Source organism: Capsicum annuum, chromosome 10 (assembly GCF_002878395.1).
Source record: "Capsicum annuum cultivar UCD-10X-F1 chromosome 10, UCD10Xv1.1, whole genome shotgun sequence".
Classification (NCBI taxonomy): domain Eukaryota; kingdom Viridiplantae; phylum Streptophyta; class Magnoliopsida; order Solanales; family Solanaceae; genus Capsicum; species Capsicum annuum.
The window spans coordinates 164,235,651-164,251,050 of NC_061120.1; the positions used below are offsets into that span (position 1 = coordinate 164,235,651).

Below are 15,400 nucleotides of genomic sequence, written 5' to 3' on the forward strand. Positions count from 1 at the left end.
CATTCATTAAGGCATTATTATATAAAATATTAAGGTTACTAACTATTTCTATTCAGTAAATGTTTCTTGAAAATTGACCTTACTATAAATTTGTCTTGAATTTTTAAATATCACTTATTTTAAATTAAATTTTTAATGAAGTTACATTTATTTTTTATATGAAGAAAATATTCTTAAATTTCTACACGAGAAGTCATGTTCATGATAACATCCTTATTTACCTTTAATAGTTGATTAGGTTAAAAAAAAACTCAAACATTAGTTTTCAATTTTCCTAAAGGTATAAGTTATCACTTCAAATCAATGGAATGCACGTTATCATTAATATTTTATTCTATACAATACATAATATATTTTTAAAAATATAAATATTACAAAATATTTAAATATATTGTCAAAGTGAGGTAATTTTATAAAGAGTGCACCATTATAATAAACGTTATTATTGTTATAGGTAGAATTTCGTAATACAAAAGTAATATATAATATGAAAAATCAGTTTTAAAAAAAAATCAGGTCGATATAATCAAATATCGTTATAACCAGGGACTGTTTTAGAGAGGTTCGACTGTATATATATTATTAAGAGAAAAATATTTGTTGTAACATGCCTCAACTTTGTGAGGGTCCTGTGACCCTCCCTGAACTATTTATTACCGCAGAGGTCCTATTCAGATCCTCACACGCTTAATGTGCGTGATTCACGCAGTGGTTCAACTGACAAATATATACCACAAAAATACGATAATAAATAATCTAAGGGGGTCATAGGCCTCCCACAAAGTTGATGCGCGTTACAACAAATTTCTCAAAAATTTAGGTATATTTAAGACTTTTTTCTCTGTTATTAAAGTCGTTTATTCATTGATTTGAATATAATGAGTTTGTTATTTTTATATATATGTAATTTTCTTCTTTAATATTGAATACACATGCAATACACGTATCCTAAAATAGTTTTTAATAAAAAAGCCAACTAATATGAAATAGGAAAACATTTGCTACTATCTAATTATAGAAATAATTAAATTTACCCATAAATTTTGTGAATGTATAGTCAAATTTGACCACTATTTTTCTCAGCTACCATGCTCTTTCTTCCAAATCGGCCATCATTATAATAATTGATTCTCAACGCCATTTGATCATGTGAATTTTTAATTTTTCTTTTAAAAAATTATTATAGTAGTGTTTGACTATAAGAATTATTTCACGTTATTGAAAATTATTTTTTGACTTATTTTTACTTTTTTATTCTCATTTCTCTTGCAATATTTCAAAAACAACTTCAATTTATATTAATGGTCAAACACAACACAAATTTCAACTTCAATTTCAATTTCGAAAAATTATTATTTTCATGACCAATCGAGTATCACTTAAAAATCATAATTAGGCTGTATTTGTTTTTTTTAAGATTCAGAGGTATGAATTTGAATGCACATCTGAATGATTAAGATGTTGTCTCTAGATCTGAAAACCGAATGATTAAAACTGTTTGTTTTCAACATCTGAATGTGTAAAAAAATATTTGTGTATACAATAAAATAAAAAATACAATTCAAATAAAAAACTAATTATATATCAGAAAAGTATGTAATTTAATACAATAAAATTCTTATTTGATTGAAAAAAATATTTATGTTTGTTAGTGATAGTCACGATGGTTTATACTGATGGTTGCAGTGACAATAATTGATGTTAGTGATTAATAATATTTGTGGTGATAGTTATGATGATTGGTATTGTAGTGACTGTTATGATGATGACGGCTGATAGTGGTGGTGGTAATTGTGATGTGACGTTGATTGATGTTAGTAGTTGAAGGTGTTGATTGTGATGGCTTAAAAATGAATGGATGATGGTTGGCAATGTGTTGGTGCTAATTGGAAATGTTATTAGTTGTGATGGTGGAAATGGTTGTTAGTAGAGATAAATTATAGTAATGATAGTGGTTGAAGTGATGGTAGATGTGGCGTTACTAGTGACAATGGTGGTGACAGCCAAAGAATATATGGAGGTTGTGATGTATTAGTGGTAGTTAGCGGTAGTGCTAGTCGTGATAGATGAGTTGGTCGATAGTAGAGATTGGCCGGTAATAGTTGATGATGGTAGTGGTGTTGACGGCAGTGGTGACGGTGAATATAATTAGAATAATAGATGTAGTAGGTTTGGCAGCGGTTGACAATAATGGTTGGTAGCGATATTTATTGTCGATGATAGTTGTGATGATGGAGGTGGTTGGTGGTGGTGGGTGGTGGTTGACAATGGTGGTGGTGGCAGAGGTGGTTAAGGTGACTGATGATTATAAATAGAGTGGCGGTGAATATTATCCGACATCAGAATACCTCTTCAGACCTATTAAGACTTGATTCTAAATCTGAATGCACTTAATGATCTCAAATCTGACCCATTCAGATTCAGACCTTCATTACGTGCAAACAAATGAGCCCTAAGTCTGCTACCACTTCTCACTCAAAACGTCACTCACGAAATTTTTTTTTACAAATTCTAAAATAAAATAAAATTATCTTTATGCATTCGTCTTTATCTCTTTCTTAGTCACCATTTTAACATTCAAGGGGGAGATCGACCCCCAATCACTATAACCCCACATTTATCGCCTTAATACTCGTACTAAGGATTTGTGCCGATGAAATTTTGCCAAAGATGAAAGTTCTACTCAATAATTCGATCATGAGTTATAGATTTTCGTAATGGGAGGTTTCAGTTGAAATTTACAATGGTAATGTTGTCAATGACCATGTTCTTTAAAGTTGAGAGGCAATTTTGAACCATCTAAGATATAGATTGGACCTGTGTTTGGTATAATGGAAAATATTTTCCATGGAAAATATTTTTTTGGAAAATGTTTTTTGGAAAATAAGTTGGTTTTCTACTTATTTTCTCATGTTTGATTGGTGAGTGAAAAATATTTTTTGAAAAATATTTTGTGGTGTTTGGTTGGTGAGTAGAGAATATTTTTTAGAAAAATATTTTTTAGTGTTTGATTGGTGAGTGAAAAAATATTTTTTTAAAAATACTACTAACTGTTAACTAGTATATCAGTGTCTCTAACAAGTCAACAATTTGTAAGAAATAATTTAACCATAACAAATAATATCAATATCGAATTCTAAAATACTACAATCACTAAATTTAAGCAACTATTAGTTAACAAATATAGGAGACACTTTTCAATATTTTGTCAGGACAATCTCAAGATACTACAATCAATAGAAATATAACGGAACGACAAGCTTATTCAACTTAGCGAAACAAGTTACATCGATGACAAGATGAAATATGCAATTAGCAAAAGTAATATAGGTAAGTTTTTCTCTATGAATATGAAAATAACAATACATTCAACGAACATTGGAAATGGAAAAAATTTGGGTTTTACTTTTTTTTTTTTCAAACAGTGAAAAATTGAAGCAAAGTACAGTGAAAAATATTTCTGAGCAATGTAAATTTTTGAGAAATGTAAATTTTTTGAGTCATGTGAATATGGGTGTTGTTGGGGTGGGATCATAAGTCTCATTTGTCATTTTCTGAAAAATGACTTCCCTTGACCCATGAGGGAAGTCATTTTCCATCATATGGAAAAAAATGAGTTGTTGTGAAAAATATTTTCCCAACATTTCATTACAACCAAACAAGGGAAAATTGAACAACATTTTTCAGAAAACATTTTCCATCATACCAAACACACCCTAAGAAGAAAACTTAGGATTTTTTTTGTGTGTGAAAATAGCCCATGTAATAGTGAGCTGAAATCAACTTATCTAAGTAGGTGTATGGTCCTCCGATTTGAAATCGTAAGTGAAAACTACGTTTGAACATGTGACTTCATTTCATAATTCAATTGACGAAATGAAATTTCAATTTTTAAAAAATTGTTGATTTGAAAATCTAAATCATGATTTTTAACCTTTTAAAATACATAATTAACCCACAAATTTATATATTCTTTTTTTTTTTTAAGAACATCATTTTATATTTACTAGTCATACTTACCAACCATTTATTTCTAATCTAATTGAGAAATGCATGCTTGCTTAATGTGAGGAGATTGTCCATATTATGTGGGAAGATTAAGTTAAAGAATATCACACTACAACACATGTTCAATTTTACTTTTTATTGAATTAAAGTTCTACCAATAAATGTGTTTTTTAACTAGCTTTATTATTGTGTATCGTACTTTATTATGAATTTTTGCCTGTTTGATACTTTCTCTGTTCATCTTTATTTGTCGACTTTTTATTTTGGGATGTTCAATAATATTTGTCTATTTTATAAAACTAATGAATAATTTACTTACTTCTGTCAATTTTATTCTTGGCATTAAATACGATTCATTATCTAAATTATATTTTTGAATATTAAATTTATTATTTTCAAAAATTATCCCTATCATTTATTACTTCTTAATCCATGAGTCAATAGAAAAGTGGACAAGCGAAGATGAACAGGGAGTAAGATTTTATAAAGAATTGAGGTAATTTTGATAGTTTTCACAATTTATGTGATTTTATGTTTATGTGAAAAAATACAACTTAAAAAAATTAAATTGTGCATTTGAATACAATTTTAATTTAATTTCAAATAATTTCATCTTGTATGACCAAACAACCCCTAAATAAGTGTTATTTTAAAATAAAATGATCCTTAGAATTTACATTTTTAAAGATAAAACTTAAATAAAATATTTGTAATCTAAAATGTCTCGAAAATTTCGTCAATTTAATAAGAAGTCGTTTGGTAGGAGAATTATTTTTCTAATTCAAGTATTAAAATATGGGTTAAATTAATATAATGTTTGGTAGCAAATAAGGAACAATATATAACTAATACATGAATTAACTATACACCATACATTGTATTATATGATGTATAACTAATACACTCAACTTAGTGGGATTAATAATCCATGGATTACAATCTATGAATAGAGATGAACAAAGACAAAAATGTCCTTATATTTTTTTTAAATGTTTTCTAAATCTTTTTTCATTTATTCAATGTGAGTTATTTCTTTTCATTATTCAAGTTAATAATATCCTTTCAAATAATTTTAATCATAAAAAAACTACTCCATTAACTTTAAAAATATTTATTAGTCAAAGCCCAAAAATAAATTGCATGATTGCATAAAGCTTTAATTTGTAAATAGAATATATCACAAATAAAAATAATTTTTTTGCTTAGATTTAACACTTTACGTAACACAATTTTATGTTGACAACGATTCAGTTGTTTCATCCAAAATTACATGTAACTCCCTCCAACTTATGAACACCACACAGTGCGAACAACAAACAAATGATGAACAAATAAAGAAAAGACAACAACAAAAAAATTCTTGCAAGTGAATGATTAAATTTTAAAATTCCAAATAAGTTATTACTATAGTAATGTTGTTGACTTTTTTTTTTTTATTGTTTTATAAAAATAATAAAATTTTTCAAAGTAAATATAAAAAGTATTGTATGTCAAGGATATTTTCATAAATAAATAATATTTTTTAAAAATAAAATAATACATATTATTTTTAATATATCAAACCAAACGCTACACAAAAAATAATTTCTGTTATAAATGTACCATATATAGTGAATGTCTATTTTACCATATATAGTGAATACCTACTTTACCATATATTGTGTACTCCTATTTAGAAAAAGTTACAAACCCCAAGGCTAATTTTCCCCTATAAATAAAGGGGTTTTCCTTCATTGTAATTTACTACATCAAGAGATCTCTCAAGAGAAATAAGAATTACTCTCTCTATTCTCTTTATTCTTCTTCTTTGTTCTTTATTGTTTTATAACACGTTATCAGCACGAGATTTTGCCTTTGAGTTTATATTTATGCCGGTAAGTGGCGACAAATACTAATAGGCTAACTAATTATTTGATAATGCCTTTGGATTAATTTTATCTGGTTTACATTGTGTGATGTTTTGATTGATAGTGAATTTTTTTTTTTTTTAGAGGAAATAAGCTTTTGATTTGCTTTGGCTACTCCCAAAGTAAATGAAATCCCCAAATTGCTTTGTAAAGGAAAGTGAACTTCTAATCCAGCTTTTCTTTCTCTTTCATGGACTTCAGCTAACTAATTTTTTTATTTACTTATTTATTTATTTGACAATTTGGTCATACATACGGCTGCCATATTTTTAACACAGTAAGTTAATTAGTATTATATAACAAATCTACAAATCTATTATGCTCAGAAGATATCAACCACGGGTTTCCAGATATGCACATGTTACTAACGTTTTGTTCTTAGGTTACATAGTGGTTGTTACTTTTATAATAAGTATATTATAAATCTAAAGGTAATTTCAAGGTTAATTAGTAGTTTCTTATGTTATTTGTCTTTTGCTGCTAATAATATAATTATTGTTGGATTTGAGGAAAAATAATTGGTTTGGAACCAGTTATGTTTTAAATTTATTCTTCAAGAACAATATTATCAAAAGGGATGATAATATGTTGGGTTCAAGTCCCATTGATTTATGCCTAAGACGTCTTTATATGGGTAAGACGTTGAGTTTGAATCTAAATGTATCATACTAATGATATTATGATGGCTAAGGAAAAATAATGAGTATTGAGTGAAAAGTCATGAAATTCGACCCATTGAATATGCTAAGTCTGAAATATGACAACTTACTTCATTCTTGAGGTGTATGTGCCAGTAGTGCATAATATGACTAAAAGAAGACAAGTAATTGAATGCACGAATATACGCGTGGAGGGACAATATGATAATGATCATCAAAAGTGATGATATTTTCACACGCTTATATGATTATAAGATATGCTAGAGAAAATTACTCTGCATCATATGTATGCCTCGATTTGCTTTTGAAGTAGCAAAATCTTGAAAGAGGTTATAAGCTATTATAATTTGATAGGCTTAAGGCACGATATATTCCATTCCTGAGGAATGAGAATTTTGATTATTATAAGCACAGATCTATTCTCTGGGGTGAATGTGATAATATTTAATGAAGCTTATTAATGCAATCGTGTACTTGATTGTGATGGTATCACAACTCACCTCCAAATAAAGTAGAATGACCGAGAAGAGTTATTTTAAAATCTACTTCTAAAGTAGTAAATCTGAAATTTATTCATGTAATGGTAAATCTGAAATTTACTAAAGTAAAAGATACATGTCATGGTAAACTTGGAATTTGCTAGAATAAAAGTTCATAAATTGACATGAACGATTTCGACATCTCAAAGATGTGCATACTGAGTATTGAGCATATATTGAAGAATTAGAAAATTCTTCATTACTTTTAATGTTGCTTGTTCTCATGATAAGTTGGTTGGACCAACTAATATTGGGATTGGATCCCTTAAAATCTGAAAAGTATAAAAGGTGAATATGGGCCCGTTCACCCGTTATGTGATCTATTAAGATGCATCGATATAAGATGATCACATGTACATTCATTGTCAACCTACCGTTTGATATTTATAAATGTGCTTGCTCAATGATATTGAGTTAAGAGTATAACTTTCAGATTGTACAATCAAGCTAATAAATCTTGATGATGATGGTTTAGCATTGAATGTCTTCAATAAGTAGCTGAACTATTGCTAATGAGAACAATGCTTCATGTATTGGTTAAATATGATATATTATATACAAAAGTATATGTATGCATCAAACCAATAAATTATGATTATTTTTTCCCTCTCAATTGGTTCAAGATCGGGAACCAACTATTCCATCTAATAGTTTTGATGTGCAGTATACGATTAATGAATATACCATGATGCACAAAGATGAATTCCTCAAAGAAGATGGAGGATGTATATTAGCTTTCCTAACACAAGGGAAGATTATAAGCAACTATGAAGTCTGTTAGGAATTATTATCAGATCCTCATTCAAAAGATAATTCAAGTCAACTGCTGAACGCATCTCATATTTAAGCTGCAAGTGCTTCTATTTTGTCTTTAAAGGACAAAGTCTATGCATGCGTGAAACGTGATAGACCAATCGGTTCCAAATGAAATAATCCTTGAAAAGAATAAGGAGCAAATAATCATAATAAGAAGACAATGTGCTCTTGAAGAGCCTACGACGTAACACATCATGAAACCTTATGAGAGGTTCAAGTACCTGAAAATAATGAAGTGATGAGATCTTAAAATGTTATGTCACATTGTGAACCGATACTAAATGATATATCATTAATATCTTTGATACAATATTGGCGCAATATTGTGAAAAATTATGAGGATCTTAATTCTATGTTAATTTAAGCATGCTGACGTAGAAACATTTATCAAGTGATATGAAAGGATGCATCTTGGTAAGTATGAAACTTATTTGATTTGCAGTCCATACACTTGAAGATGTCACTCATGAAATGTTGAATATTATCACTTGACAAAACTTATGTGAAAAATTTTTAAGGACTCAAAATGTTTGAAGTATATAAAAGTTTCTGGGAAACTTATTTATAATCCTTATATTGTATAAGCTTATAGCTTGAAAATCATTAAATTCTTGGAGAGTTTTCAAAAGCAATGGATTATTTGCTAAAATGCGAAACATACCGAATTAGATTGGTCCTGAAGTACCATATCTAAGTCCAATTGATGTACTAATATATCTTGCAACTACTACAAGGCCTGATATAGCCTTTTCAGTCAATTTGTTAGCAAGGTATATTTCTGCTCCTACTAGGAGACATCAGAATAGGATAAAACATATGAGCTTATTTTATTCTAAAGATTATAGTTCCGATATTATTGATCATGCTGACGTTGGGTACTTATCTGACCCGTATAAAGCTGGGTCTCAAACAGACTATATGTTCATATGTGGTGGTATTGTTGAAGATATACAAAGAAGTCTATCGTAGCCGCTTCATCGAATCATGATGAGATAGTAGCTATTCATGAAGCAAGCCGAGAATGTGTTTGGTTAAGGTCCATGATACATCTCATTCAAGAAAAATATGATTTGAAATGAACAGTACCTACAGTTTTATACAGAGATAATGCATCATGTATAGCACATTTTAATGGAGAATTCATAAAAGGAGATAGAACGAAGCACACTTCATCAAAGCTTTTCTACATACATGAGCTACAAAAGAATGATGATATTAACGTGCAACAGATTCATCTAAGTAGCAATGTGAATGATTTATTCACCAAGTCTCTTTCAACTGCAACTTTCAAGAAAATGATGCACAAGATCGGGATGTAAAGGCTCAAGGATGTTCTCATTAGGGGGAGTTAATACGCGTTGTACTCTTTTTCTCTTTCAAGGTTTTGTCCCACTGGATTTTCCTTGTAAGATTTTTAATGAGGCAACCTATATGCGTATTGTTAGAAATGTGTACTCTTTTTCTTTCACTAAATTTTTTTCTCACTGAATTTTTTCTAGTAAGGTTTTAACGAGACACATTATCTATCTAGACATTCAAGGGGAGTGTTATAAATGTACCATATATAGTGAATATGTACTTTACCATATATAGTGAATACCTACTTTACCTATACGTCTATTTATGAAAAAGTTACAAACCCCAAAGCTAGTTTTCCTTTATAAATAAAGGGGTTTTCCTTCATTGTAATTTACAAGAGATCTCTCAAGAGAAAATAAGAATTACTCTCTCTATTTTTCTTCTTTGTTCTTTATTATTTTATAACAATTTCAATATTACTATTCTCAATATTATAAATCCAATATTACTAATACACTTTATTCAATATTTTCTTGCACATTGTGCAAACGACCCCTAAGTGACCTATTGATAAAGTAGTGACAAAAAATCAACGTCACAGTGAAGTCCTGGCCCAGCTGGTCCCCCTTTAATTTTCAAATTTCAAAATTCTTTCCTAAAAATCCTTCTATAAAAGTATATCCCAAAAATAAAACATAAGAAAATACATTAGAGCGGTAGATTCACCATCCGTTACTAGACCACAGTTCATCCGTCCCTTCTTTCAAACCCTACCGTGAAAAATATCACCAATCTCACTATATAATACCCCCCACCCCCTCTCTTTTGTCCGTACATTCTCTGCCGCCCCCATTTCTCTCAGATCTACGCATTTTCAATTTCCCCCTTCAGATCTGTGCGCATTTTCTCCATATCTCATCTGCCAAAATGCGTGAAATTCTTCACATTCAAGGTGGACAATGCGGCAACCAAATCGGTGCCAAATTCTGGGAAGTTGTATGTGCCGAACACGGCATTGATTCAACGGGACGTTACAGTGGCGATTCCGATCTGCAGCTTGAGAGGATCAATGTGTATTATAATGAAGCTACGTGTGGGAGGTTTGTACCGAGGGCAGTGCTTATGGATCTGGAACCGGGGACTATGGATAGTATCAGATCTGGTCCTTATGGACAGATATTTAGGCCTGATAACTTTGTTTTTGGACAATCTGGTGCGGGGAACAATTGGGCGAAAGGACATTATACTGAAGGTGCTGAGTTGATTGATGCTGTGCTTGATGTTGTTCGTAAGGAAGCTGAAAACTGTGACTGCCTTCAAGGTTTGTTTTTACGCATTTTTACTTGAATATTTTGTATGCACTTTTTGAATATTTTGTTTTCATTTAGTGTGTTGATGTTATTCTATGCATTTTCTCGAACATTTTGTTTCCATTTGCTGTGTTGTTGTTCTGCATTTTCTCGGATATTTGTTTCCATTTGGTATGCTGATGTTTTAAGGTCATTTTCTCGAATATTTTTACCTCCATTTGACGTCTGTTGGTCACTTTCCCCAACATTTTGTTTCCATTTAATATGTTGATATTATAAGGTTTGTTGTTGGTCATTTTCTCAAACGTTTAGTCTGTCTCCATTTGGTGTGTTGATGTTATTAGGTTTGTGTTATGCATTTTGTCAAACACTTGGTTTCCATTTGGTATGTTGTTGTTTGTTGTGTTGTTACGAAGGTTTATGTTAGGCATGCATTTTTTGTTTCCGTTTGTTGTGTTGTTACGAAGGTTTATGTGTTGTTATATTATAAGGTTTGTATTATGCATTTTGTCAAACAATTTGTTTCCATGTGGTGTGTTGTTATTAGATCTGTGTATTCTTTTAGGGATTTGTTGACGTTTTTCTGTGTTTGATTTTTTCAGGATTTCAAGTGTGCCATTCATTGGGTGGAGGAACAGGATCTGGTATGGGAACACTTCTGATCTCCAAGATCAGAGAAGAATACCCAGATAGAATGATGCTTACCTTCTCAGTTTTCCCTTCACCTAAGGTTTCTGATACTGTTGTTGAGCCTTATAATGCTACCTTGTCCGTGCATCAATTGGTTGAAAATGCTGATGAGTGTATGGTCCTTGACAATGAGGCTCTTTATGACATCTGCTTCAGAACCCTAAAGCTTACCACCCCAAGCTGTGAGACATTTCTGCATCTCGATTGCATTTTTCTATATCTGGTCTCTTGGGTTTTACATTATTTTTTGTGTACTTACGGATATATGTTTGGTTGTTGAAATTTGTTGTGGAGAATGTTTTATCATAATTGTTCACTATTTCTTATCTCTGTTTTTGAATGGAACAGTTGGAGATCTAAATCATCTGATATCAGCTACAATGTCTGGTGTCACCTGTTGCCTTCGTTTCCCTGGACAGTTAAACTCTGATCTTAGGAAATTAGCTGTGAATCTGATTCCATTCCCTAGGCTCCACTTCTTCATGGTTGGATTTGCTCCTTTGACGTCACGAGGTTCTCAGCAATACAGGGCTTTGACAGTGCCAGAACTTACACAACAAATGTGGGATGCCAAGAACATGATGTGTGCAGCTGACCCGCGTCATGGAAGATACTTGACTGCCTCTGCCATGTTCAGGGGTAAAATGAGTACAAAAGAGGTGGACGAGCAGATGCTCAATGTGCAAAACAAGAACTCTTCCTACTTTGTTGAGTGGATTCCAAATAATGTTAAGTCAACCGTTTGTGATATCCCACCAACCGGGCTAAAAATGGCATCTACCTTCATTGGAAACTCAACATCCATTCAAGAGATGTTTAGGCGTGTGAGCGAGCAGTTCACTGCTATGTTCAGGAGAAAAGCTTTCTTGCATTGGTACACTGGTGAAGGAATGGACGAGATGGAGTTCACCGAGGCAGAAAGTAACATGAACGATCTGGTTTCTGAATATCAGCAGTACCAGGATGCCACTGCTGATGAGGAGGGAGAATATTATGAGGACGAAGAAGAGGATATCCACGAGCCTTAATTTGGATGATGCCAAACCACAATTTCCAGTTGGTCTTTTGGCAATGGCAATGTAACGTGTCCTGATAGCTAGCTGGTGCTGCTATCATGTAATGTTTCTGTTAGCTTCCAAGACAATCTGCAGTATTGTAATAGTAGTACTTAATTCTGGTGGTTGTGTTCTATCTTGGGGTTTTATGACTATTAAGTTTCTATTGGTGCAACTTGTGTTGCCTTTTCTGCTTTTTTGTTGTCTAATTCTATTTCAATCTTTTTAATGTTTATATGCGACTTCTCAAAGTTAGTAGCTTGATTTGCTGCCTGTTTATAAGATTTCTCAATTGTCAGTTACAAGGTGGATCTTCGTGATCGTATCTATGTATCTACCATATCTATCCATACTACTAGTTCAGGTCCAAGTTGGTTGTGGCTCGCTTGTTGAAACATGAATGAACCAGCAATCTGTCGAATCAATTGGTTGAGGTCCAAGTTGGTTGTGGCTCACTGGTTGGAGCATGAATGAGCCAGCGATCTGTTGAATCAATTGGTTCTGGTCCAAGTTGGTTGTGGCCACTGGTTGAAAACATGAATGAACCAGCAATCTGTTGAATCAATTAAACTGAGAGTGAAATCGCACTTCTCTATCAGTGTTCCATGGAGGCAGTTCTGTGATCGTTCTGTGATCGTTCACTTGTACAAATTTATGAAGCTGGTGTTTCAGTTGATGTTTTATTTGGTACTAGATAACTTTTGTTGCTTATTTTGTTTCGACCATACATTTGTAGATTGTATTCGATCAGAATTGTAGATATGTTTTACAATCATTACTTTACTCATCTAAAAGATATTTCTTACTCCCTCTTCCCATCCCATTTTAACGTGAAATACTTTGACCTGATACGAGTTTAAGAAATAAGGAAAGATTTGATAATCTTTATCAAATTGTCCTTTTACCTCCTTCGTTTTAAAAAGAATGACTAGTTTGATTTGATACGGAGTTTAAATTAAAGATATGTTAAATGTATCAAAATGTTTTTCAATTTTGTGGTATTAAACATGTTGGAAAATTAAAATTTAAAAGTTGCTAAAAATGAAAAGGATCATTCTTTTTTAAGCAGATTAAAAAGGAAAGAAGAAAAGAAGGTCACTCTTATTTAAACAGAGGGAGTACTATTTGTGGGATAAAAATAGTCAAATAAAATAAATAAAAAGGAAAAGAAAATTGGTGTTGCAACATTATTAGCGTGATGACATGAAGTTAAAAATTTGTGTTGCAACATGATTTGAAAATTGGTGTCGCAATATGTAAACTTTGGGAAGTTCATCTATAAATAGATGACTTCTCATTCATTTTGAAACACACCAAAATTGAGAGAGCAATAGAGAGAATATTCTATAGTCTGTAAGATAATAGTGTGAGAGTAATATTGTAGTGAGTTGTGAGAAATAAAAGAGTTGTTTCGTTTATAAAGAGTAGTAGTTTTTTGACACTGTCAAGTTGTAATCAGTATTATTTTATTACTCCATTGGGTGTTTTATTTACCCCGTTATAATATTTGGTGTCGTTGTTACTCTCTTGTTATAACTATTTTGTGTGGATATTATCCTGGGTGAGAATATTTATTTTTTTCCAACAACGTGGTATCAGAGCCATGACAAATAATAGTTCATTGCCTTTTCAGTACCCCCGCCTTACAAAAGAAAATTATGAAAAATGGAACCTACGGATGAAAGCCATTCTTGGTTCTCAAGATGTTTAAGACATTGTAGACAAAGGGTATACAAAACCCGCCAATGAGCAGACTTTGTCTCAAGATGAAAAAGATAACTTGATTAAAACAAGGAAGAAAGATCAACAAGCCCTCACTCTCATCCACCAATGTCTGGATGATGGTATGTTTGAGAAGGTGACTGATGCAACCATATCGAAGAAAACTTGGGAGGTTTTACAAAATTCTCTCCAAGGAGTTGGTAAGGTGAAAAAGGTAAAACTTCAAACTCCAAGGGCTGATTTTGAAGTTTTAACAATGAAAGAATCCGAATCCATTTTGAATTTTTGTTTAAGAGTGATGGCTGTTGTGAATCAACTAAGAAAGTACAGGGAGAAAGTTGATGATGTGCGTGTGGTAGAAAAGATTCTTTGCTCTTTAGCACCCAAATTTGATTATGTGGTGTGTGCTATTGAGGAGCCTAAAGATTTAGACTCTATGACAGTAGAGCAATTGGAAGGTTCTCTACAAGCCCGCAAAGAAAAAATGAAAAGAAGAAAAAAAGAGCCATTAGAGCAACTTCTTAAAACTCAAGCATCCTTTAAAAATTTTGGAGGTGAAAAAAGTTACAGAGGAAATGAACAATGGCGAGACCATGGCTGCCGTGGAGGTCGTGGAAGAGCAAAGAGTTATGTCAACAAATTCAAAAATGAAGATAAAAATCACCAAACATTCAGAGGTCGTGGTCGTGGACAACGAAGAGGAAGAGGACGTGGAGCTTATCAAGGTACCAATGAAATGAGGTATGACAAATCCAAAATTGAGTGCTACAACTGTCATAAATTTGGACATTACTCTTGGGAATGTCGTAGTAATGTTAAAGAAAAAGTTAACCTTGTTGAGAACAACAAAAAAAAAGATGAGTCAACATTGTTAATGGCACTCACAAAAGATTATACAAATGATTACAATTCATGGTATCTTGATAATGGAGCAAGTAATCATATGTGTGGATACGAAGACAAGTTTGTGGAGATCAAGAAGACGCCAGGAGGTAATGTATCTTTTGGAGATACCTCAAAGATTCAAATTGAAGGAATAGGTACGATTTTGATATCCTGTAAAAATGGTGATCACAAATTGATCAATGAGATTTACTAGTGCCAAAACTTAAAAATAATATTTTGAGTTTGGGTCAACTTCTTCAAAAATGATATGATATTCATATAAAAAATATGCATCTTTGGCTTAGAGATTCAAGTAATAATTTAATTTCCAAAGTGTATATGGCAAAAAATAAATTATTTTCTTTGAATCTTAAGACCATTAATGCAAAGTGTTTGAAGGTTAATGTGCAAGATGGGTCGTGGTGTTGGCACATGCGATTTGGATGTTTAAACTTTGAAGCTCTCAAATCATTGGGAGACAAGAACATGGTTGATGGAATTCCATCAATC

At 31.7% G+C, this 15,400-nt stretch overlaps 2 protein-coding genes across 2 annotated transcripts; both read left to right on the forward strand.

Moving 5' to 3' along the window:
* Positions 1-9,838: 9,838 nt before the first annotated feature.
* LOC107845981 (tubulin beta-2 chain) lies at positions 9,839-12,458 on the forward strand. The gene is made up of 3 exons (XM_016690510.2): positions 9,839-10,549; positions 11,141-11,410; positions 11,577-12,458. The coding sequence occupies exons 1-3, from the start codon at positions 10,156-10,158 to the stop codon at positions 12,254-12,256; spliced, it is 1,344 nt and encodes a 447-aa protein (XP_016545996.1). The 5' UTR covers positions 9,839-10,155; the 3' UTR covers positions 12,257-12,458.
* A 1,845-nt stretch (positions 12,459-14,303) lies between these two features.
* Positions 14,304-15,104, forward strand: LOC107844406. Its single transcript, XM_016688834.2, has one exon. The coding sequence runs from the start codon at positions 14,304-14,306 to the stop codon at positions 15,102-15,104; it is 801 nt and encodes a 266-aa protein (XP_016544320.2).
* Positions 15,105-15,400: the final 296 nt, after the last annotated feature.